The sequence below is a fragment of the Gadus chalcogrammus genome, chromosome 8 (assembly GCF_026213295.1).
Source record: "Gadus chalcogrammus isolate NIFS_2021 chromosome 8, NIFS_Gcha_1.0, whole genome shotgun sequence".
NCBI classification, from domain to species: domain Eukaryota; kingdom Metazoa; phylum Chordata; class Actinopteri; order Gadiformes; family Gadidae; genus Gadus; species Gadus chalcogrammus.
Genome location: NC_079419.1, coordinates 11476166 through 11503439, shown reverse-complemented (window position 1 = coordinate 11503439; position 27274 = coordinate 11476166). Strand labels below are relative to the sequence as shown.

Here is a 27274-nt window from a genome sequence, read left to right as displayed (position 1 = left end):
TATACGGGTGGAACAAAAGTCCGCCTCCGTCTGATTCTCGGGGACGGTTTAGGCTGTTGCAGCCATAGCCAGTTCCCTTGAAGCGAAACCGGATGCCTTGACTCCACTGACCAGCTTGCCGTGACCAGAGCTGAACTCGTTTACCTTCTGACGGAACCAGCTCTAGAGGAGAGGAACGTTCCGCGGTGACAATGGGAGTACCAAAGTTCTACCGCTGGATCTCCGAGAGATACCCGTGTCTGTCCGAGGTGGTGAAGGAGCACCAGGTAACATGATGCTAACCTGTTAGCTCTACTGCTAAACAACACAGTGCTATCCTGTTAGCTCTGCTGCTACACAACACAGTGCTAAACAAAACAGTGCTATCCTGTTAGCCTTGCTGCTATACAACACAGTTCTAACCTTTTAGCTCTGCTGCTACAGAATACTGGCTAGCCCTTTAGCTCTACGAGCTACTGATCAAACATAGATGCTAACCTGGTAGCTCCACTGGCGGCTGTGGCAAAGGGAGAGCTGGTTCTATTCCTGGAGGGCAGGAGGGAGCACGGAGGTGACCCTTGTTCTGGTTCTATTGAGCAGAACCTTCTAGGGTCAGATGGTACGGGGTCGGTGTTGAAGGTCTCAGGGACCTCCCGGATTCGGTTCTCCCGGTCTCACCAGCCATCCAGTAGATGACGCCTGGTGTCAATCAACCAGTGTCTTCTAAACACTATCCCCAACTCCTCACTGTTAACCCCAACTCCTCACTCTATCCCCAACTCCTCACTACTAACCCTGTCTGCTCTCTACTAACCCCATCTCCTCACTGCTAACCCCATCTCCTTGTTGGTACTAACATTATCTACCTGACCTGTCTGTTCAGATCACAGAGTTCGATAACCGCTACCTGTCCGTGTGTGTTCAGATCCCAGAATTTGATAACCTCTACCTGTCTGTGTATCATACTATGTGTGTGTTCAGATCGCCGAGTTTGATAAACTCTACCTGTATGTGTATCATACTATGTGTGTGTTCAGATCCCAGAGTTTGATAACCTCTACCTGTATGTGTATCATACTATGTGTGTGTTCAGATCCCAGAGTTTGATAACCTCTACCTGGACATGAACGGGATCATCCACCAGTGCTCCCACCCCAACGATGAGGACGTCCACTTCCGCATCTCTGAGGAAAAGATCTTTGCAGATATCTTCCACTACCTGGAGGTCCTGTTCCGCACCATCAAACCCCAGAAGGTGTTCTTCATGGCGGTGGATGGCGTGGCTCCCAGGGCCAAGATGAACCAGCAGAGAGGACGCCGTTTCAGGTAGACTCTGTTCTGATAGACTACTGGGTCCTACTGAGTTACTACTACTGATGATCCAGGACCTCTAGGGTCAGAGGGTCAGGACCTCTAGGGTCAGAGAGGTTCTGATCCTAACCCTGCCAGGGTTTGCTCTGCCTGGCTACTGTTCTTGATATCTATATTAATAACTTGTGACCATGTTGATAATGATGATATCGACCCTCCTCCTGCAGGTCTGCCAAGGAAGCAGAAGATAAGATCAAGAAAGCTCTGGAGAAAGGAGAGATCCTCCCCACAGAGGCTCGCTTTGACTCCAACTGTATCACCCCAGGTACACACTAGGGATTTGACTTTTGCCCAAAAATCATATTCGAAGTTTGTTTGTTTATTAATATTAATATTCAAATATATTCAAATATTTATTCATAATATTTTGACCATTAAATGCCTTCAGTAAGACTTGGATTGGGCTTCGCGAGGTTTGTTTACCGGCATTGCTATGGTTACCGGTCTTGCGTGTTCCAACGGTTTATTAGGTTTCTAATAAATCGCTGGCTACTGGCTAATCAATACTTCATTCACTGCCTCTTCCGTGGTCATTACAATATTATGAATAGACTGCGTCGGGTTCTCCGACGTCTCTCCCTCTTGGCCTGCCCATAACAGGTTCGAATATTAAGGGCTGCCTAATATTCGTTCGAATTTTGATTTATTTTTTGATATTCGAATTATATTCGAATATCACAGCCCTAGTACACACTAACACACACACAACCTAACCCAGGTACAAGCACGCACACACACACGCCCGCGTATACGCACGCTGTAATGGGAAAATTATATTTTGAAATTCTGTTTCTGTAACTGCCATATGGTGATTAAGCCTTTTCGCTGACACCATTGGGGTGGTCAAGGGTCAAAGGGTCCAACTGAGAAGTCACCACTATGAGACCCCACACTATAATTGTCAATCAGCAAGTCAAATAATGTTTACTTAAAGGACAGTTTCCTGTATTCTCATTAAGGACAAGAATGCATAAGGGGATCTCTGCTCCATCATGCTCGGTATACCCTGGCACAAAGGTTAACGTTAGATAACGCTAGGGACACTAGAGTGGCTAGACAATGCAAGGAAAAGGAGATGGCTTACATGATGAAGGGGAAACAATATGATTGATTTTTCCATCACACACCATGTGTGGAGTAGAGCCGATCTCAGCATTTCTAAGAAGTCCTCGCATTAGACAATGTGTCGGACCAACCTAGTACACGCACACTAACTCACAGGTACACACACCAACCCAGGGACACTCACACTAACACACAGGTACACTCACACTAACTCACAGGTACACACACACTAACCCAGGGACACTCACACTAACACACAGGTACACACACCAACCCAGGGACACTCACACTAACACACAGGTACACACATACTAAATCACAGGTACACACACCAACCCACACTAACACACGTACACACACCAACCCAGGTACACACAGCAACCCAAGTACACACACACTCACACAGGTACACACACACTTGCACACACTAACACAGATACACACACATTAATACAGGTACACACACTGGGGATGCCACGGTATGCAGTATTACCGGTGTTGAGGACAACACCGATTATTCTGCAAGTTTTTCTCTTGTTTATTTTCAGTAATAAAAAAAAAATCAGTAGAAATTAATAATCTATAATTATAATTTAGAAAAAAATAAATAAATAATAATAATAGATGGATATAATAAAAGATAGGCTACCTAATAAACCGTTGGAACACACAAGACCGGTAAACATAGCAACGCCGGTAAACGAACCCCGCGAAGCCCAATCCCTACGAGAGCTCCCCGCGCTACGGCAATCCGGAGGCGCACAGCTTTTGGCTGCGATATTATATATACTATTATATATAGAATGTTATAAGACGCTGTCACCGAGAATTGGTGCGCTGCCAGACGCTGTCACCGAGTGTGAGAGGAGAGTTGATGGAGAAGATGGCGGTTGACCTAGTTTCAAAGTTTATACCGTTTATACTCGGTAATACCGGTGTTGACACGAGTGTATTACTCTGTGTGAAAATGTCCACACCGCGGCAACCCTAACACACACACCCGTACCCAGGTAGGTACACACACTAACGTACCCTAACCCAGGTACACACACAACAGAGTTAGGGTGCTGTTGAAACCTGTGTGTCCCTAGAGCAAGGGTGGTGCTGAACCCTGTGTGTCCCTAGGGTCAGGGTTAGGCTGGTGTTAAACCATGTGTGTCCCTAGGGCAAGGGGGCACTCTGGGAAGGAGCAATATACTTGTATCAATCACATCGCTGTATCAATATAGGCGGGCCAAAAGTGTTGGTGTTTTACCGACCGGATACGGCAAGAGTCTTATCTATTGGTTAGCTCCACTGGTCTGGATACGTCAGCCCTTGTATTCTTCTGATTTTTTCAAATGCATGCTTGGTGCCGCCCCTCGAGTTGGGCCATTGTCATTACTCGTTGCCAGACCCTACTGCTTTCTAGATGTGGGTCTGGATTTCCAGGCTAAGCCTCCCTCAATTTACATCATAAAAATTACCCAATGATGATAACAAATGTAACAATGTCTCACTTTAAATAAATGAACACTTATTGAACTGTCTGTAAATCATGCCAGGAAAAAAAAATACGGCCGATACGATGCACGTAAAAACGTAAATATCAGCCGATTATATCGGCCGGCCGATATATCGGTCGATCACTAGTCTCTAGGGTCAGGGTGGTGTTGAACCCTGTGTGTCCCTAGGGTCAGGGTTAGGGGGGTGTTAAACCCTGTGTGTCTCTAGGGTCAGGGTCAGGGGGGTGTTAAACCCTGTGTGTCCCTAGGTACGGACTTCATGGCGCGGCTCCAGGACCAGCTCCAGTACTTCGTGAACAGCAAGCAGACGTCAGACCGCAGCTGGCAGGGTGTCCAGGTGTACCTGTCCGGGCACGAGGTGAGACACCCCTACTGGAGGTACCCTGACCCCTACTGGAGGTACCCTGACCCCCTCTGGAGGTACCCTGACCCCCTACTGGAGGTAACCTGACCCCCTACTGGAGGTACCCTGACCCCCTCTGGAGGTACCCTGACCCCCTACTGGAGGTACCCTGACCCCCTCTGGAGGTACCCTGACCCCCTCTGGAGGTACCCTGACCCCCTACTGGAGGTACCCTGACCCCTACTGGAGGTACCCTGACCCCCTCTGGAGGTACCCTGACCCCTACTGGAGGTACCCTTACCCCCTACTGGAGGTACCCTGACCCCTACTTTTCTGGGGGTACATGTTATTGATCTGGAGGTACATGTTATAGATCTGGAGGTACCATGTTATTAGTCTAGAGGTACATGTTGTTAATCTGTTATTGATCTAGAGGTACCAGGTTATTGGTACCTATAACCTGGTACCTCCCCGATCAATAACATCATAGGTGGTACTGATCTGTCAGGGTGATGCAATGTCTGATTATTGATGTCTTAATGATTCAAGACTCCGGGGGAAGGGCTGATTATTGATTAATGATGTCTAAATGATTCCGGGGAGGGGCTGATTATTGATTAATGATGTCTTAATGATTCCAGACTTCTGGGGAAAGAGCTGATTATTGATCAATGATGTCTTAATGTTTCCAGACTCCGGGGGAGGGGGAACATAAGATCATGGAGTTCATCCGCTCAGAGAACGCCCGGCCAGGTCACGACCCCAACACCCGCCACTGCCTATACGGCCTGGACGCAGATCTGGTGGGTGGGGGGGGGTCTGTATTTGATTCAGATCAGGGTGTGTGTGTGTGTCATGTTAGGTCTGTTAGCCCGCTAATGAGTTAGTTGATTGTGTTTGTAGATAACGCTAAGTCTGTTAGGCTGCTTATGTGTCAGTCGATGTGTGTGTGTGTGTAGATCATGCTAGGTCTTATAAGCTTGTGTGTGTGTGTGTGTGTGTGTGTGTGTGTGTGTGTGTGTGTGTGTGTGTGTGTGTGTGTGTGTGTGTGTGTGTGTGTGTGTGTGTGTGTGTGTGTGTGTGTGTGTGTGTGTGTGTGTGTGTGTGTGTGTGTGTGTGTGTGAATCTAGGTATCTAGGTCTGTAAGCCCGATAATAAGATGGTGGATCTGTGTGTGTGTGTGTGTAGATCATGTTAGGTCTGACCAGCCATGAGCCTCACTTCTCCTTACTGAGGGAGGAAGTTCGCTTTGGAGGGAAGAAATCCCAGAAGAGGTAAATACTTTTTATATCATCCATAGTAAATATGTTTTTATCATCTCTGGTAAATATGTTTTATGTTCTCCCTGGTAAATACTTTTTATATCATCTCTGGTAAATATGTTTTTATCATCTCTGGTAAATATGTTTTATATTATCTCGATGTAAGTTGTATCTATTTGGATATTGTATACTCTATACAGTGAGAATATGTTCTTTATCTCGAGGATAGGGTAGGTTCCATGAAAAAGGTGTTGTATATCCGTAGGATAAGGTAGGTTCTATGTGTAATGTGCTGTATATCTGTAGGATAAGGTAGGTTCTGTGTGTAATGTGCTGTATATCTGTAGGATAAGGTAGGTTCTATGTGTAATGTGCTGTATATCTGTAGGATAAGGTAGGTTCTAATGTGCTGTATATCTGTAGGATAAGGTAGGTTCTGTGTGTAATGTGCTGTATATCTGTAGGATAAGGTAGGTTCTAATGTGCTGTATATCTGTAGGATAACTGCCCCAGAGGAGACCACCTTTCACCTGCTGCACTTGTCCCTGATGAGAGAATACATCGACTACGAGTTCTCTGCTCTCCGGGTGAGACGCACACACAATCAGTCAGCTATCGATGAACGTCCGAAGGATGCTATAAAAGGGACTGTGGCGAAGCAGTTGGACCCTTGGCTGCTCAACCCTCCCCAGGGGGTCAAGAGAACAGGCCTCAGTTACCGCCTTTAAACACACCGACAAAGTGGGGTCGCCGAGAGGCTCACGCCAACAAATGGCAATGAGAGAAACAAGATCACCCCATGTTATAGCTCACTCAGTGTTATAAATCACTGCATGTTATAGATCACTCCATGTTATAGCCCAATGACTGAGCCCTTGCTGCAGACCCAGATCGGGTTCCCGTACGACCTGGAGCGGATCATCGATGACTGGGTCCTCATGGGCTTCCTGGTGGGGAACGACTTCATCCCTCATCTCCCTAACCTCCACATCAACCACGACGCACTGCCCCTGCTGTACCGGACCTACATCAGCGTGCTGCCCCAGCTGGGAGGTGAGGCCCTCAATGCACTTCCTGACCCTGACCCTAACCCTGACGCTTAACCTGACCCTAGCCGTAACGCTGACCCTTAACCTAACCCTAACCCTGACCCTGCTTACCTTGACCCTAGCCCTGACCCTGACCCTTATGCGGACCCTGACCCTGACCCTAGTCTCTTGCTCTTAAATATGAAGTTATATACTGAACTGCAAACAAACCTGAAGGGGATTGCCCCCAATCTTTTCCCCACAATGTCTCAGACCTTAAGTAGGTGAAACCTTAGCCTTTAGACTTTGTGTTCCTTGAGAAAGAAGACGCTGTATCCAAACAACCAGACCAAAGGAATGAGTTTGTTACATGCTGTGATTTATTCCAGGTTACCTGAACGAGAACGGACATCTGAACCTCGGGAACTTTGAGAAGTACCTTGAGAAGCTCTCAGAGGTAGGGCCCTGCATTACTACCTGCTTTCATTATCCATTAGGATGAGGAATGCATTACCTCCTTCTTTAATTATCCGTGAGGTAGGACCCTGCATTACCTGCTGCTTCCATTATCATAAGGTGTTAGTTAGCTTCACCCCTGCTCACTCCGGATCTGCTCCCCCAAACATAGAGCCTTGCAGTATTTAGAATATTGACCTGGGATGTGGATGTATCGGTGCAACATGTCTGTGATGTATCAGCTGAATCCAAGTGTCCGGTAACCACCGTGCGTCTGTCACCCGGTGCCTCTAGTTCGACAGAGAACACTTCAACGAGGTGTTTGTGGACCTCAAGTGGTTCGAGAGCAAAGTGGGCAACAAGTACCTGAACGAGGCGGCCGGACGGGCGGCCGAGAAGGAGGCCGGCAGCAAGAAGGCCAAGAAGAGAGAGGTGAGGCCTGGGCCTGGGGGAGAGAGAGAGGGGCTGGTCTAGAGCGGGACTGGTCTAGAGCCCTGGGGCTGTGGGGGTAGAGGGTCTGGGGGGGTAGAGGGGTATTCAGGTATGTGAACTCCTGTGTTTAAAGGGGAACTCCTGTGTTTGTTTGTAGGAGGCGGCTCTCTGTCTGGCAGGGCTGGCCTCAGCCAATAAGGAGCCCCCAGAGGAAGAAGAGGAGGAAGATGATATATTTGAGTCTGAGCTTCGGCAGTACAAACGCACCTACTACATGACCAAGATGGGCGTGGACGTAGTGTCAGAGTGAGCGCGAACACACACACGCACACGCACACTCACTGTGAGCATGTTGTGGAAATGATGTAATGTATTCATAAGTGTTTCAATGCGAGTTCAGTGTGTGATGTGTCTCTGTGCAGTGACTTCAGTGTGTGATGTGTCTCTGTGCAGTGAGTTCCTGTCCGGCCAGGCCCTGTGTTACGTGGAGGGGATCCAGTGGATCCTTCACTACTATTACCATGGAGTCCAGTCCTGGAGCTGGTGAGACTCCACTGTCTGTGTCCAGGGCCTCATCCACGGGACAACACAGGACCTTTAAGATCAGGGGCTAGTACCAGTTGTAGTACTAGAAGCTGTATGCTAAATAGTACGAGGAGCTAGTTTAACATCTGGCACTAGGAGCTAGTATACTAACTAGCACTAGGTGCTAGTATACTATCTAGCACTAGGAGCTGGTATACTAACTAGCACTAGGTGCTAGTATACTATCTAGCACTAGGAGCTGGTATACTAATTAACAATAGGAGCTGGTATATTAACCAGCACTAGGAGCAAGTCTCAATATTAGTACTACTAGGAGCTAGTATACTAACCATAACTAGGAGCTAGTATACTAACTAGAACTAGGAGCTGGTATACTAATTAACAATAGGAGCTGGTATATTAACTAGCACTAGGAGCTAGTATACTAACTAGTACTAGGAGCTAGTGTACTAACTAGCACTCTGTGCTAGTGTACTAACTAGCACTCGGTGCTAGTGTACTACCTAGCAGTGTATTAACTAGTACTACCTTGTGTTCCAGGTACTACCCCCACCACTACGCCCCCTTCCTGTCCGACATCAGGAACATCGCTGACCTGAGGTTGACCTTTGACCTAGGCCGACCCTTCATGCCCTTCCAGCAGCTGCTGGCCGTGCTACCAGCAGCGAGCAAAGACCTGCTACCCCAGAGCTACAGGGTAACACACGCACACACACTCCCTCAGAGCTACAGGGTAACACTCACACACTACCCATGAGCTACAGGGTAACACACACACACTACCCCAGAGCTACAGGGTAACACAGTACTAACAGAGTTTCTCCTAGCCCCTGATGACCAGTGAAAGCTCGTCCATCATCCAGTACTACCCGCTGGACTTCAAGACTGACCTGAACGGGAAGCAGCAGGAGTGGGAGGCTGTGGTGCTCATCCCCTTCATCGACGAGGTACCGACACTTACTACCTTCTCTGTAGGTCTGTTCGCAGTCTGTTTAGTTACGTCTGTTTACAGTCCTTTAACACTCTGTTTATAGTCTGTTTAGTTACTTCTGTTTATAGTCTTTTTTAGTCTCTTTACAGGGTGTTTAGCCTCCTTAGAGTCTGAGCCTCTTAACAGGGTGTTCACTCTCTTTACAGTCTGAGCCTCTTTACAGGGTGTTCACTCTCTTTACACTCTGAGCCTCTTTACAGGGTGTTCACTCTCTTTACAGTCTGAGCCTCTTTACAGGGTGTTCACTCTCTTTACAGTCTGAGCCTCTTTACAGGGTGTTAAGCCTCTTTACAGGGTGTTCACTCTCTTTACAGTCTGAGCCTCTTTACAGGGTGTTAAGCCTCTTTACAGTCTGAGCCTCTTTACAGGGTGTTCACTCTCTTTACAGTCTGAGCCTCTTTACAGGGTGTTCACTCTCTTTACAGTCTGAGCCTCTTTACAGGGTGTTATGCCTCTTTACAGGATGTTGTGCTCTGTGTGTTCAGAGGTGTTTGTTGGCAGCGATGGAGCCGTGCAACGAGCATCTGACTAAATGGGAGAAGACGAGGAACCGACACACCGAGTGCATCGTCTACACCTACGACACCGACGTAGACTTAACCTACCCCTCCCCACTGCCCCTGCAGTTCCCCAACATCACGCACTGCCATGTCAGGTGTGTGTCTGTCTGTGTGTCTGTCGATTGGGTCAGAAGGCTGTGTCTGTCGGCTGTGTCTGTCTGTGTCTGACGGCTGTGTCTATGGGTTGCCAGGGCGACGGCCGTGCCGATGGACGCCTGGCACGTATCCATGGCCCACGTGGGACGACCCATTGACCGCTCGGCGCTCTACTTCTGTGGCTTCCCCACGCTGCAGCACATCAAACACAAGGTACCACTGGGACCTTACTGGGATACTACTGGTTATTACTGGGACCTTAATGTATACGACTGGTGCCTTACTGGGATACTACTAGTTTATTGCTGGTACCTTAATCTATACGACTGGTATGATACTGCTACATTACTGGGATGCCACTGGTACATTACTGGGATGCCACTGGTACATTACTGGGATGCCACTGGTACATTACTGGGATACCACTGGTACATTACTGGGATACTACTGGTGCCTTACTAGGATACTACTGGGATCTACTTCGGAATCCCCCAGGAAGGAGACCTCGCTGTAACCTGTGTGTTACCTCTCTGTGACCTGTCTCTCTTTAACCTGTCTATAGTTCTATAAGAAGAAGGGTGGAGTGATGGTGTTCCAGCAGCCCAGCAGAGGAGAGAACACCATCCTGGAGATCATCCAGCAGGAGGAGCCAGTGAGAGAGACGCACGCACGCACGCACGCACACACACACACACATTAGGCTTATTGGCAGAGACAGCGTGGACAGGGTTAAATAAGGTCCCAATTCTCTGATTTGATGACTTTTTTCAGTAACGCTGATAAAATAGATGACTATGTAGACGATCATATGACAAAGGACCATGTTTAAAGTGGTTTGGGGCTGGCTCTTAAAGGGGTACACACGTCCTCTGTGTGTCTCCTGAGGCGTGCTGGAGGTCTCACGGCCTCGTCTGTTCCCCAGCTGTGTGAGGAGGTGGCCGCCCGGGTCCTGGGGAGGCCGGTCTTCGTCAGCTGGCCCCACCTGGAGGAGGCCCGCGTGGTGGCGGTGTCAGACGGGGAGACCAGGTGAGACCAGCAGGGAGACCAGCAGACCGGCTGGTCAGGGGGAGGGGGGAGACCAGCAGTGTGGTGCCACGCCCCCCGGTCGGTGTGTGCTCAGTGTCTGAGGGGGTCTGACGGGTGTTCCATCTGTGTTCCAGGTTCGTCCTGGAGGAACCCCCCGGGGTCCAGAAGGTCTACGAGCGGCCCTCCAGCCCCCCTCCAACCAGGACCTCACACCTCTCTGACAAGGACCACAAGGACTGGGTGAAGGACGTCCAGGGGAACACGGAGCAGTAAGTCTGGCTGCACCGTGACTTCTAGAGCTACTATTGGAACCACTGAGGAGGGCTGAGTGGGGAACCCTCTCCCTAGCCTCCTGAAGAGGAAGGATTAATGGTGAACTCTCTCCCTAGCTTCATGAAGAGGAAGGGCATCGTGGTGAAGGAGACGGCGGTGGTGGTGTACGTCCAGCAGCTGACAGGGAGGAAGTACGTCCCCCTCCCCGACGGGTCGGTGGTCCTGGAGAAACAGTGGTCCAGACAGGTCCTAAACTTCCCCTACCAGACCGTGGTCAAGGTACTATACTGAAGTATACTACACTATACCACACACTATACCACACACTATACCACACACTATAACTCACACCATACTACACACTATACTGCACACTATACTACACACTGTAACACACACTATACCATACTAAACACTATACTACACACTATACTACACACTGTAACACACTTTACCACACATAATACTACACACTATACACTATACTACACACATTGTACCACACTATAATACACCATACTTTATTAAACTATACCACACTATACTACACTACACACTATAGTACACTATAATACTAGACCTTATAACATCTACAAACACAATTACATATATTCATCAGCATTAATGTGTGTGTGTGTGTGTGTGTGTGTGTGTGTGTGTGTGTGTGTGTGTGTGTGTGTGTGTGTGTGTGTGTGTGTGTGTGTGTGTGTGTGTGTGTGTGTGTGTGTGTGTGTGTGTGTGTGTGTGTGTGTGTGTGTGTGTTAGGACATCGAGGCGTTTGATTCGTGCCACGCCCGCTTCAGGACGCTGGAGGAGCTCTTCCCCCCGACCAGCAACGTGTTCATGGTGGGACACCCCTACTACGGGGCCCTCGGAGAGGTAAACACACAGAGACACACCCCTACTACGGGGCCCTCGGAGAGGTAAACACACAGAGACACACCCCTACTACGGGGCCCTCGGAGAGGTAAACACACAGAGACACACCCCTACTACGGGGCCCTCGGAGAGGTAAACGCACAGAGACACACCCCTACTACGGGGCCCTCGGAGAGGTAAACACACAGAGACACACCCCTACTACGGGGCCCTCGGAGAGGTAAACACAGAGACACACCCCTACCACGGGGCCCTCTGAGAGGTACACACACAGAGACACACCCCTACTACGGGGCCCTCGGAGAGGTAAACACACGGAGACACACCCCTACTACGGGGCCCTCGGAGAGGTAAACACACAGAGACACACCCCTACCACGGGGCCCTCGGAGTGGTAAACACAGAGACACACCCCTACCACGGGGCCCTCGGAGAGGTAAACACAGAGACACACCCCTACCACGGGGCCCTCGGAGTGGTAAACACAGAGACACACCCCTACTACGGGGCCCTCGGAGAGGTACAGACACCCCTACTACGGGGCCCTCAGAGAGATCAGACACTGCTGGCCCAGGCTCACAGGCCCGTTCTGATGTCCACAGGTGCTTGATTCCAGTGATGTCATCAAAGAGGGCCGGGTCCGAGTCGTCTTCAACGTCCCGCAAGAACCACAGCTAGAGTCTCTGATCCACAACCAGCATGTAAACAAACACGCACGCGCATACACGCACACTTGACTTATGTTAACCTGTGTGTGTTATGTTAACCTGTGTGTGTGTGTGTGTGTGTGTGTGTGTGTGTGTGTGTGTGTGTAGAAGTTCTCTGTGCGCTACAGCCCCGGCTACATCCTGGCGTCCCGTCTGGGCGTCACCAGCTACCTGGTGTCACGCTTCTCAGGGAGCATCTTCATTGGCCGAGGATCCAAGAGGAAGTAAGCCCCGCCCCCTAACTCCTACAACACCACCCCAGCAGGACACAACCCCAACCAACACAACTTAACACCACCCCACCCAAGCAACACAACCCCACCCAACATAACACCACTCAATCAATCAACAAATCACCACACAACCCAACAGTACCCAACAACATCATGTAGATGTACGACAGAAACCTGTCTGTCGGCCCGTGTGGTGAGCAGAAGGTCGAGGTGTATAGTATCCTGTCTGTCTGTCTACCTGTCTATCTGTCAGCCCGTGTGGTGAGCAGAAGGTTGAGGTGTATGGCAACCTGTCTGTCTGTCTACCTCTCTGTCTGTCTGTCAGCCCGTGTGGTGAGCAGAAGGTCGAGGTGTATAGTAACCTGTCTGTCTACCTGTCTGTCTGTCTGTCAGCCCGTGTGGTGAGCAGAAGGTCGAGGTGTATGGTAACCTGTCTGTCTGCCTGTCTGTCTGTCAGCCCGTGTGGTGAGCAGAAGGCCAACGTGGGGTTGAACCTGAAGTTCAACAAGAAGAACGAAGAGGTGCCGGGCTACACCCGGCGGACGGAGAAGGAGTGGCTCTACTCCTCCGCCGTGGAGGAGCTGCTGGGGGAGTACCTGGACAGGTGCCCGTCTCACCTTCCTCTCTCACCCCCCCGTCTCACCCTCCTGCCTCCACTTCCTGTCTCAACACCCCGTCTCACCTCCTGCTCTGGTCGGACCGCTATTGCTCCGGAGGTTGTTGACTGTGTGTGTGTGTGTGTGTGTGTGTGTGCAGGTTCTCGGAGGTGTTCGACCTGGTCTCCAGGAACAGTCATGACGATGTGTTCTATGAAGATGACATCTGGCCTGCAGCGGAACACAATGGGTAACACACACACACACACACACACACACACACACACACACACACACACACACACACACACACACACACACACACACACACACACACACACACACACACACACACACACACACACACACACACACACACACACACACACACACACACACACACACACACACACACACACACACACCCTGAGGTCGTCCAAAAGCTGAGCCCTAACTCAGAGGGCCCGTGGCTCCTCCCCCAGGGCCCAGAAGGTCTCTGAAATCACTTCCTGGCTGCGGGAGCATCCTGTCAGCCTGGTCGGACGCACGTCATGTGACCTCCAGGTGCTGGACGGCAACATCGTGGAGAAGATCGAGGAGCAGGTGGAGAGGGCCAAGGTACCTCATTCTCTGCCTCACTCTCTCACTACCTCAGTATTTACCTACCTCCCGCTTTCACCGTCTCACTCACAGAACATTCAGTATGTAGAATTACTTTTTCCCTTGAATCATTAATCTGTCCCTCTCTCTCTCCCTCTCTGTCTCTGTCTCTCTGTGTCTCTCTCTCTCTCTTCCTCTCTCCCCTAGATTAAGAAGAGCAGTAAGAAGGTCCGTGTGACTGTGAGGCCTCATCTCCTTTTCAAGGTGAGACTTACCCCTGGACCCTCTAGACCCCCCAGTCCCTCTCGACCCCCCGGTCCCTCTAGACCCCCCAGTCCCTCCAGATCCCCGGTCCCTCCAGACCCCCCGGCCCCTCTGGACAAGGGATGGGTAACTCTCATGATGAAGTGGGCCACAATGGTTCATCATCACATTAGAGGGCATGGACATGATTGCGCACTTCAACTAATCGGTTATGAGAGAAGCTACAAAATCATATTAATAAAAAAAAGAAAAGGCTTATCCATATATGTCTGGATCAGCGGCGGCTGGTGATCAATTTGTGTGGGGGGGATAGTCGTGGACCGGGGGTCTGGGGTTCCTCCCCCAGGAAAGGTTGAATTTGTTAGATGTGATTTCCTGTATTCTGGTACATTTTGGGGATGGCCACTAACTACAAATTCATTCAGATTCATGGCCAACATACATTAATTTCATATTTTCCATTCTGAAATGCATTTTCTACATGTCTATACTCTTAATACTCTCGCCACAAATACAACAAGTTTGTTTTAAAAGAAACAACAGCCACATGAGTGATTAGTGTTTTTCGGTGCAAAGGGCTCACATACATCATCATTCAATGATGGCACAAAACTGAAAAACAGTGGCCCAACATTAAGTGCATCAACATTACATTGTGTGTTTCAGCCCATGGAGCAGCACCAGGGCGTGGTCCCCGACCCGGACGCGGAGTTCCAGCTGTTTGACCGCGTGGTCAACATCAGGGACAGCTTCACCGTCCCGCTGGGCCTCAGGGGCACCGTGGTGGGCATCCAGGGAGGTGGGTCCACTCACCCTTACGGGCCTCACACTGACCCCCTCTAGTCCCCACACTAACCCCCTATAGACCCTACACTGACCCCCTCTAGTCCCCACACTAACCCCCTCTAGTCCCCACACTGACCCCCTCTAGTCCCCACACCAACCCCCTCTAGTCCCCACACTAACCCCCTCTAGTCCCCACACTAACCCGCTATAGACCCTACACTGACCCCCTCTAGTCCCCACACTAACCCCCTCTAGTCCCCACACTGACCCCCTCTAGTCCCCACACTAACCCCCTCTAGTCCCCACACTGACCCCCTCTAGTCCCCACACTGACCCCCTCTAGTCCCCACACTGACCCCCTCTAGTCCCCACACTGACCCCCTCTAGTCCCCACACTGACCCCCTCTAGTCCCCACACTAACCCCCTATAGTCCCCACACTGACCCCCTCTAGTCCCCACACTGACCCCCTCTAGTCCTCACACTAAGCCCCTACGGTCCCCCGATCCAACATACATTAATTTCATATTTTCCATGCTGAAATGCATTTGTCATTATGTCTATACTCTTATCAAACGACAAATACAACAAGTTTGTTTTAACAGAAACAACAGGCACATGAGTGATTAGTGTTTTTTGGTGCAAAGGGCTCACATACATCATCATTCAATGATGGCACAAAACTGAAAAACAGAGGCCCAATATTAAGTGCAACAACATTATATTCAGTGCAGTTGTAGTAGTTGTAGTGGTTACACTACAAACTGCAGTAGTTGGAGTGGTTACACTACAACTACTAGTCCTCACACTAACCCTCTACGGTCCCAACAATAACCCCCTGCGGTCCTCAAACTAACCCCTACGGTCTTATAGTCAACTCAATCAATATGCATTCATTCATGTTTATGTGTGTGTGTGTGTGTGTGTGTGTGTGTGTGTGTGTGTGTGTAGCTGCCAGGGAACCAGAAGTCCTTTATGAGGTTGTGTTTGATGAAGAGTTTGTTGGAGGACTCACCATCAGGTAATCTCTCTCTCTCTCTCGCTCTCGCTCTCGCTCTCTCTTCCTCTCTCTCTCGCTCTCTTCCTCTCTCTCGCTCTCTTCCTCTCTCTCTCTCTTCCTCTCTTCCTCTCTCTCGCTCTCTCTCTCTCGCGCTCTCGCTCTCTCTCGCGCTCTCTCTCTCTCGCACTCTCTCTCGCTCTCTCTTCCTCTCTCTCTCGCTCTCTTCCTCTCTCTCGCTCTCTTCCTCTCTCTCTCTCTTCCTCTCTCTCGCTCTCGCTCTCTCTCTCTCGCGCTCTCGCTCTCTCTCGCGCTCTCTCGCGCTCTCGCTCTCTCTCGCGCTCTCGCTCTCTCTCGCGCTCTCTCTCTCTCGCACTCTCTCTCGCGCTCTCTTCCTCTCTCACTCGCTCTCTTCCTCTCTCACTCGCTCTCTTCCTCTCTCTCTCGCTCTCTTCCTCTCTCTCTCGCTCTCTTCCTCTCTCACTCGCTCTCTTCCTCTCTCGCTCTCACTCGCTCTCTCTTCCTCTCTCGCTCTCTCTCTCTGACCTGTGTGTGTGTGTGTGTGTGTGTGTGTGTGTGTGTGTGTGTGCGCGCGCCCAGGTGCACTATGGGCCGTGGGTACCGCCTCCCCTCCTGCGCTCTGATCAACCTGTCCCATGGAGTCCGGGCGGAGAGCGGAGCGCACAAACTGACCGCCATCGTGAAGCCCCAGCGCCAGGCCGGCCCCCCCCCCCAGGTATCACACCCCTCTGTCCCCCTCTGTCCCCCTCTGTCCCCCTCTGTCCCCCTCTGTCCCCCTCTGTACCCCTCTGTACCCCCTATTTACACCCTGATCCGTCTCCAGAACAACCACAAGCAGCCCGGAGGGGGGAGGACAGACCCCCAGGGAGGCAGGAAGCCAAACAGCAAGGTAACCCTAACCTCTGACCCCTGACCTCTAACCCCTGACCTCTAACCCCTGACCCTAACCAGAATGTCAAGGTAACCCTGACCCCTAACTCGGACCCAAACCCTGACCTCTAACCCCTGACCCTAACCAGAATGTCAAGTTAACCCTGACCTCTAACCCTGACCTCTATCCTGACCCCTGACCCTAAGAAGCAGCTAACCATTGGTTTGTAGTCAATTAGCGTTTGATTCTTGTTGCTCATTCATTTAGATTCTCCTCTTTCTCCTCCTCAGGTAAAAGAGGAGTTCACCAATGCCTGGCAGACGGCAAAGAACGCTGGACCCCCTCAGAAACCCCCAGGACACTGGCAGAGCTCTGTGAGGACCCTACACTACCATACACTACACTGTACACACTGCCCACACCCCAGGACACTGGCAGAGCTCTGTGAGGACCCTACACTACCATACACTACACTGTACACACTGCCCACACCCCAGGACACTGGCAGAGCTCTGTGAGGCCCCTACACTACCATACACTACACTGTACACACTGCCCACACCCCAGGACACTGGCAGAGCTCTGTGAGGTCCAGACTACACCACCATACACACTATATGCACTGTACATTACCATCATCACTCGATACACAAAGCCTACGCTGTATACGCTACCATCTACACACGGTATACACTAGACACACCCTACATGCACACTTTTTACACTACCATCTACACAAGTCTGGGTGTTCAGGTGTCTCACTGGGTGTCCCCCAGGGGTCAGTCTTGGGTCCACTCCTCTTCACCACTTACCTCCTCCCGCTGGGCACACTCCTCCGTCACCATGGGGTTCATTTTCACTGCTACGCTGACGACACACAGGTCTACATCTCCACCAAACCCACCGCTGCCATCCCCCCCACTTCCCTCATCACGTGCCTGGAAGAGATCCGGAGCTGGTTGAGCAGGAACTTCCTGAAACTCAATGGAAACAAGACCGAGGCCCTGCTCATCGGATCCAAATCCACCCTCACTAAATCACAACACACCCCAGCTCCACTCATAATTATCGATGGATTCCCAGTACCCTTCTCCTCCAAAGTCAAGAGCCTCGGCGTCATCCTGGACAACACCCTCTCATTCGCACCCCATATTCACAACATCACCCGGACTGCATTCTTCCACCTCCGCAACATCGCCAGACTCCGCCCATCACTGACCCAATCCAGCACTGAAATCCTAGTTCACTCATTTGTCACATCACGCATAGACTACTGCAACGCCCTCCTCACCGGACTCCCCACCAAACTCATCAACAGACTGCAGATCATTCAGAACTCAGCCGCCCGGATCATCACCCGCACCAAATCATCTGACCACATCACCCCTGTCCTCATTCAACTTCACTGGCTCCCAGTACACTACCGCATCCAATACAAAACCCTACTCCTCACCTACAAAGCTCTCCACAACCTAGCCCCCAGTTATCTCTGCGACCTCCTCCAAGAATACACTCCCTCCCGCTCCCTCCGCTCAACCTCTGCTGGACTACTATGTATCCCCACATCACGACTCACTTCAATGGGTGCCCGGTCATTCAGCTGTTCAGCACCCAGGCTCTGGAACTCCCTCCCCCCACACATAAAACAGTCAGACACCATTACAACCTTCAAGTCACAACTCAAAACTCACCTGTTCAAACTCGCACACAACGTCTAACTGATCACTGTTTTGTTTGTTTTTTTTTGTTTTGTTTTGTCTTATTTTTGTTTTATTTATTTCTTATTGCTTATGTTTATTTATTTATTTATTTATTTATTTTTTCCACAATGTCTTGTTTTTTAAAAAAATGTATGATGACTATATGCTCTGTAAGGTGACCTTGGGTGTTTTGAAAGGCGCCTCTAAATTAAATGTATTATTATTATTATTACACACTATATACACTGTACACTATACACACCCTACATTGTATACACTACCATCTACACACTATACACTGTCCACTACATCTTCACACTGTATACATTAGACACACCCTATATACACACTATGCACTGTACACTGCCATCTACACACTGCATACACTAGACACAAACTATATGCACACTATATAAACTATCATATACACACTATATACACTACCATCTACACACTATATACATCCTATATACACTCTGTACACACTAGACACACCCTAGACTACCATACACACTATACATACCCTATATACACTGTACACTACCATATACACACTATGTATACTACACACTATATACACTAAACACACCCTATATGCACACTATACACACTATATACCACCATCTACACACTGTATATACTATCCTGTTCTATACGGTGTATCTACCTGTTATGTATGTTTAATTAACATTTTCCTATTTTCCTCTCTAGGAAGGAAATATTCAACAGAATAAACCCCAGCAACACACTACTCCTAACAACAAGACAGTAAGACGCACTCACACTCCTCACAAGACAGTAGTACGCACACACACTCCTCACAACAAGACATTAAGACAAACTCCTAACAATAAGACAGTAAGACAAACTCCTAAAAACAAGACAGTAAGGCGCACACGCACTCCTCACAGCAAGACGTTAAGAAAAAATCCTAACAACAAGACAGTAAGACAAACTCCTAACAACAAGACAGTAAGAACCACACACAATCCTCACAACAAGACAGGAAGACACACTCCTCTCAACGAGACAGTAAGACACACACACACAAACGGTTATACAATACCCCATGGGGACGGTCCCCATGGTGACGAACCTTAGAGGTGCCTCCATAGAGGTGGACCTCAGACTCTATCTTGTGCTGTTTTGCTCCAGGCTCCTGGTGGATTCAGACTGTTGAAGAGAAACGAAGATGCCAACCCTCATCTCCCTCCAAACATCTCTGCTACCAAGGTACAAAGCCATGCTAACCATAGGCTGGCCATAGGCTAACTATGTGCTAACCATAGGCTGGCCGTAGGCTAACTGTGTGCTACCCATAGGATGGCCATAGGCTAACAGTGCTAACCATAGGCTTGCCATGTGCTTACTATGTGCTAAGCTATGTTATGCTATCATCTCTCCTCTCAGGCTTCCACTGAATTTGAGGAGCTCATCGCCAACCTCAAGATCTCCCACAGCAACCAGCAGATCTCCCATGGCAACCAGCAGATCTCCTATGGCAACCAGCAGATCTCCCATAGCAACCTGCACGGCCCCGTCCCCCTCCCTCCTCCACAGCAAGACAGCAACCAATCAGACGGACCGCTGTCTCCACAGTCCTTCGCTATGGTGAGAATATACAATACACAATAATACACTACACGTGGAGTGGTAGTGGGAATATATAATTCACTACATAGTAGTACTAGTAGTAATATATAATACACTATAGATGCACTACTCATGTAGTAGTAGTGGTAGTGGTGGTTACTTAAGCAATATCACACTCAAGGTCGCAATGTCGTCGCTCTATATCAGCGCTGCTGTGATTCGGCCGTAGGTACGAGGCCGGAGGTAATCACAGCAGCGCTGATATAGAGCCACAACATTGCGACCTTGAGTGTGATATTGCTTTTATACAACAGTTATACTAGTAAAATGTACTGTGATGTTGGACGCTCATATCAGAGCTCATGGAACGTCTCTTGTCCAATCAAATTACTCGCTCAGAACCACTGTTGTATAAAATACACTAGTAGTAGTAGTAGTAGTAGTAGGGGTGCAACGGATCACAAAGCTCACGGTTCGGATCCTGTCACTGTTTTTGAGTCACGGGTCACAAATGCGTAAAATTTTCAAATGTGTAAAAACAAAATAAAGTGAAAAATTAGGTAATTATCCTGCTTCCTTTAAGCATAGTCAATATTTAAAAAAAATTGCAATCTGAGGCATTAGTCCTTCTTCTTTTTAACATGGATAGGATAGTAAATAATCCCTAACCCTGGATTTACAATTCAGGATGTCGGCATTGCCTGGGGAGAGTTTAGAGTCTACACTCTCAAGGCAATGCAGACATCCTCATCTTCTTTTGTTTCATCAAGTATGGTATAGCGAAATACAGTTTCTGTCGTGTTTCATTTGGCATTTTGTAAATCCATTGATTTCGATTGGAAGACTCATTGCAAGGGGGGTTGGTTGTAGTCTTTTTGCTCGGTTCAAGCCCTACTGTTGATACGGAGAACCGAGCGAAAAGACTACAACCAAACATAAACATGTCCAGTTTCAGTTTCAATGGGATTTACGGAACGCCAAATAAAACACAACAGAAACTGTATTTCGCTACGATACGTGATGATGTCGTTAATACCGGAATTGAACCGTGAGGGTTGATCCGTACGGATCACGGGTAACCCGTGAACCGTTGCACCACTAAGTAGTAGTGAGAATTTATACAACGGGGGACATAAATCCAGCGATCTGATTGGTTCCCAACTGTTGTACAATGAGCGTATACATAACTGCTATGACGCCCGATCATCTTGTGAAAGTTTGCATATCACTCCGCGCCTGGAAGTAGAAACAGTTACAAAGTAAAACATATGTTGGATGATGGAGAGCGTGTAAATGTTGTTACTCCGGGAGTGAGCAAGGCGATGGAGAGACTAACGAAAGCGTAGGCACACGGCGAGTGAACTGCTCCATGGGCTAAATTGCCGGCGAACCGCTATAACGGAGCCTTCTCTCGGAGGGACGCTAAAGTGTGTTGCATAGAGACCGTCGATGCATAGCGGCAGCCAGGAGGGACTACTTTTTTGTATTCTTTAATTAAACGGCTATTTTGACTTTCTTGGTTTCTTTTTAAATGTAGTGTGTCTATGACTTTCGTTTCGCCATAATAGTAACCGTTGTATAAAAGCAATAGATCACTTCAGTCAGTGGCATGTGCTCATTATACCACTATGAAGGGGGTCGCCGGCCCAATACACTATAGATATATTGTTAGTACTAGTAGTATATAATACACTATGGATATAGCTGTAGTGGTAAGAATATATAATACACTATAGATATATCTGTAGTGGTGAGAATATATAATACACTATAGATATGTTAGTAGTATATACTATACTATAGATATATTTTTAGTACTAGTAGTATATAATGCACTATAGATATGTTAGTAGTATATAATACACTATAGATATATTGTTAGTACTAGTAGTATATAATACACTATAGATATATATAGTTGTATTATATACTACTTGTTAGTACTAGTAGTATATAATACACTATAGATATGTTAGTAGTATATAATACACTATAGATATATCTGTAGTGGTGAGAATATATAATGCACTATAGATATGTTAGTAGTATATAATACACTATAGATATATCTTTAGTATTTCTGGTGAGCATCTCCTCCTCTGATTGTCTGTAGAAGGGGACCATGGTGCTCAAGGAGATGTTGAAGATTGACAGCCCTAGCCCCGCCCCCTCAGGAAGCCAGCAACCAACCAGGAGACGGTCCTCTAAGAAGCTTGGTAAACTCATGCACTCACTCATTACCTCACTCACTCACTACCTCACTCACTCACTACCTCACTCACTCAATACCTCACACACTTACTACCTCACTCACTCACTACCTAACTCACTACCTCACTCACTCACTACCTCACTCAATACCTCATTTTTTACCTCACTCACTACCTCACACACCTACTACATTACTCACTACCTCACTTACCAACTCACTTACTCCCTCACTCACTACCTCCCTCACTCACTACCTCCCTCACTCACTTACTCCCTCACTCACTTAATCACTTACTCACTCCCTCCCTCCCTCCCTCCCTCCCTCCCTCCCTCCCTCCCTCCCTCCCTCCCTCACTCACTACCTCCCTCACGCCTCGTGCCCACTGCATCCGTCCGTTGACTGATCCCCATTGACTTCGAATGGGGACGGACGAGCAATGCATTGTGGATCCGTGCGCTCCCTTGGAACCTTTGTATCCGTCAAAAAGTTGAAAAATGTTCAACTTTTTCGGCAGCGACGGATCCGTCATCCAATCAGATCGCGTATGCAAATTTAAGCACTGACACTACTCAGGCTCTGACGACCCTGGAAACCTCCCCCATCCGTCAGCCACGCCTTCTGAGTCCTTTGACTGACGGTGCAGTGGGCAAGAGGCGTCACTCACTACCTCCCTCACTCACTACCTCACTCACTTCCTCACTCTCTTCCTCCCTCACTACCTCACTCTCTTCCTCCCTCACTACCTCACTCACTTCCTCACTCACTTCCTCCCTCACTACCTCACTCACTTCCACACTCACTTCCACACTCACATCCACACTCACTTCCACACTCACTTCCACACTCACTTCCCCTCACTACCTCACTCACTTCCACACTCACTTCCACACTCACTTCCACACTCACTACCTCACTCACTTCCTCACTCACTTCCACACTCACTTCCACACTCACTTCCCCTCACTACCTCACTCACTTCCACACTCACTTCCACACTCACTTCCACACTCACTACCTCACTCACTTCCACACTCACTTCCACACTCACTACCTCCCTCACTTCCTCACTCACCCCCTTCTGCTGTCTCCTTTCAGCGGCTCAGATGAACGCCCCTCAGACTGAGTCACATGTTGTGGGTCACCAGGCCACGCCCTTCCAGGCCACACCCTTCCAGGCCACGACCTTCCCGGCCACGCCCCTCCAGGATAAGCCCCTCCCCCTGGGTCTTGGGGCGGCGGGTCCTGGGGTGGCGGCGGAGCTCTCTAGGGTCTGCGTGGGTCTCGGCATCGGAGCTCCAGACATCAGCAGCATGCGCACCAGACAGGTACTACTGTAATGTGATGGCACCATACACATCATATATATATAACATTACTGTAACATTACAATGCTATACTACTATAACATTACTATGCAATTACTATTCTATACTATAACATTACTATGCATAACAACACATTAACATACATTCATAACATTTCTATAACATTCTATAACATAGTGCTATAACATTGCTCATACTATAACATTACTATACTATAAAATGACTGTACTGCTATCGCCTTACTATAACATCACAATACTATAACATTGTTACACTATAACATTACTATACTACTTTCCCAGCACAATACTATCACACTATACAATAACATGACAATACTATCATTACTATGAAATTCCTACACTATCACATTACTATAACATCACAATACTATCATTACTATAACATTGCTATACTATAACATTAATGTATCTTAACATTACTATACTAGCATATCACAATACTATCAAATTAGAATACTAACTACACTATCACAATCATATACTATAACATTACTATACTATCTTATTACTATAACATTGATACACTATACTATAACATTACAATACTATCACATTACTATAGCTTTTCAATACTATACTATCCCATAAAAATATATGATCACATTACTATACTATAACCTTACAATATTACTATAACTTTACTATAACAATACAACACTATACCATCACAGTTCCATACTATTCCATACTATAATAATATAAATGTGTATACAGGTATATCAGCCTCACTGTGGTTTGTCTGAAATGTATCTACAGGCTAGTGGGGGTCTCTGGCTTTACTCGGGTCAGGAGGGGAGTCATGAATGGGCTGGTGGTCTCAGGGCTGGTGGCCTCAGGGCTGGTGGCCTGTCTAACAGACTGGTGATCATGTTGTCCTCAGGGCCTGGTGGCCTGCCAGGTGAAGCTGTCTAACGGACTGGTCCTCCAGGGACCACAGTGTCCCTCAGAACACGAGGCCAAGGAGAAGGCTGCCCTGCTCACCCTGCAGAGACTGGTGAGAAAACCACTGACACGCCTAGGAAACCTCAATAATACACCTAGGAAACCTCAATAATACACCTAGGACCTCAATAATACACCTAGGAAACCTCAATAATACACCTAGGAAACCTCAATAATACACCTAGGACCTCAATAATACACATAGGAAACCTCAATAATACACCTTCGGAAACCTCAATAATACACCTAGGAAACCTCAATAATACACCTAGGAAACCTCAATAATACACCTAGGAAACCTCGATAATACACCTAGGAAACCTCGATAATACACCTAGGAAACCTCAATAATACACCTAGGAAACCTCAATAATACACCTAGGAAACCTCAATAATACACCTAGGAAACCTCACTAACAGGAACTAGGAAACCTCACTGATACAGGACCTAGGAAACCTCACTGATACAGGAACTAGGAAACCTCACTGATACAGGACCTAGGAAACCTCACTGATACAGGACCTAGGAAACCTCACTGATACAGGACCTAGGAAACCTCACTGATACAGGACCTAGGAAACCTCACTGATACAGGACCTAGGAAACCTCACTGATACAGGACCTAGGAAACCTCACTGATACAGGAACTAGGAAACCTCACTGATACAGGAACTAGGAAACCTCACTAACACACCCAGGAAACCTCACTAATACACCTAGGAAACTAACATAGGACCTAGGACACCTCACTAACACAGGACCTAGGTTAGTCTAGCAAGGACCTTTTTGTTATGATCCTAGTTTGTAGTTCAGTTTATTATGAATTAGTTCATATATGTGTGTGTGTGTATATGTTTAATGTGTGTGTTTCTGTTTCTATGCAGACGTCGATGGGGCTGGGCTTCCCCCTCCCCCCCTCCATGTTCTCGGGGATCGGAACAATGAGGAGTCCTCACATGGGAGCCACTCCCCCTCTGTTCAACCAATCAGGTCAGTATACTGTACCTGCTTTTATTTTTGTTTTGTTCCTCTGTTGTTGTTGACGTTCCTCTCTGTTGTTGTTGTCCAGCAGGGGGTGTTCTGATGCCCCCCCAGGCCTATGGTCCCCTGTGGGGTCTGACCCCCCCCCACCCCAACCAGCCCTTCTTCATGGGGCCGGGGACCTTCCCCGGGGCCGCCCGAGGTCCTGCCCCTGCCCGGGGCCCCGCCCCCTCCCCCACCCTGCCCATCGGATCACATAACCAGTTCGTTCCTCTACAGGTAACCATGACAACCACCGAGTCATCAAACACACACTGAGACATCAAACACAAACTGAGACACCAAATACACACTGAGACTTCTTTGTAACCAGTTGTCATACTAACTGGTCTCCTCCTCTTCCTCAGGTGACGAAGAAGAGGGTGTCCTCAAACAGGAAGGGCCAGGATGGCAGAGAGTTCTACAGGAAGCAGAACCTGCCAACCGGCCAATCACAGGCCACTAGCCAACACGCCGGCCAACCACAAGGCCAGGGTAAAGTGGACCCACCCCCTGGCAATAGAAGCCCCGCCCCCTCCGGCCAGCCTGAAGGCATGGCCGCGACGACCACCCAATACACGCCCCCCCGCCAAGCCCCGCCCCACACACCTGGCTCCGCCTCCAAGAGGAGAAACAGGAAGCTGGCGGTCAACTTCCTGCCGGCTAAAGTCTCTGAGTGACGCGTGTGGAGTGGAGGGAGATGAGTTGACTCCTCCTCCTTTTCCTGATCATGTGTTACCCATCTCGTTACTCGACCGCCAGCGACGCCCACTGACAGGACGCTAACATTAGGAAAGCATTGTTTAATTCTAATCTAATTCTGAAACATTTAATCCACATTCAGAGAGACACATGTTACTTACTGCCAGACATTATTCATAATCAGCCTTGGATCTCATCTCGTTTTAAGCCAATTAAACGTCTTGATAAAACAAAAAATACTTTTTAAATCCATTTGTTCGTTTTAACTGTTGAGCAGCAAGGTTTCCACCCAAGTCTCGAGTATCTGGTTGTGTTACCTTAACTGAGCTCAATGTTGGGTTGTGTTACTGTAACTACATTTGCATTGTTGTGTTACCATAACTAAACTCTGTAGCGTTGTATTACCGCTACTCTCCAAAATGTTGTTGTACAATAACTAAACTCCATAACATTGGGTTGTGTTACCGTAACTACACTCTGTGATGTTGTGTTACTGCTACACTCCCTAGCATTCGGTTGTGTCACCCTAGCATTGGGTTGTGTCAACCTAGCGTTGGGTTGCGTCACTCTAGCGTTGTGTTACACACCTCAGTTCTAAATGAATTTATGACTATCTCAAAGGAGGTGGATTTTAATTTTCATGATTTGTTTTAATTCTTTAAGTCTGGATATTTTAAAGGCAGCGTGTTTCTTTGTAGGAAAGCTGTTGAACTGTTTGTACACTGATTGTTTGAAGGCTGTTTCCAGCTGCATGTTGTCTTACTGCCAAGGAATGTGCAGCAAATAAAGTTTCTTTCCTATCGCACAACACAGTGCTTCTGTTCTGGTGAGCAGCCCATTGCTGGACAACCGTTTACCCTGGGCAACTAG

General features: G+C 48.3%; 1 protein-coding gene across 2 annotated transcripts; it reads left to right on the top strand.

Moving 5' to 3' along the window:
• The first annotated feature begins 52 nt into the window (after nt 1-52).
• On the top strand, nt 53-27274 carry xrn1 (5'-3' exoribonuclease 1). 2 transcript variants are annotated; one of them, XM_056597522.1, is made up of 41 exons: nt 53-266; nt 1073-1305; nt 1518-1615; nt 4169-4278; nt 4956-5066; nt 5452-5537; nt 6025-6112; nt 6410-6578; nt 6943-7010; nt 7304-7441; nt 7599-7747; nt 7895-7984; nt 8528-8684; nt 8815-8934; nt 9464-9633; nt 9730-9847; nt 10197-10286; nt 10557-10660; nt 10795-10929; nt 11050-11212; nt 11699-11812; nt 12415-12513; nt 12628-12743; nt 13210-13356; nt 13509-13598; nt 13831-13966; nt 14156-14212; nt 14879-15011; nt 15949-16018; nt 16595-16730; nt 16839-16904; nt 17177-17260; nt 19298-19354; nt 19742-19819; nt 19997-20197; nt 22293-22395; nt 23487-23716; nt 24620-24733; nt 25567-25672; nt 25755-25942; nt 26071-27274. In XM_056597522.1, the coding sequence occupies exons 1-41, from the start codon at nt 192-194 to the stop codon at nt 26380-26382; spliced, it is 5109 nt and encodes a 1702-aa protein (XP_056453497.1). In that variant the 5' UTR covers nt 53-191; the 3' UTR covers nt 26383-27274. The 2 variants fall into 2 exon arrangements, with proteins under 2 accessions (XP_056453497.1, XP_056453496.1); XM_056597521.1 differs by having other exon boundaries at nt 25752-25942.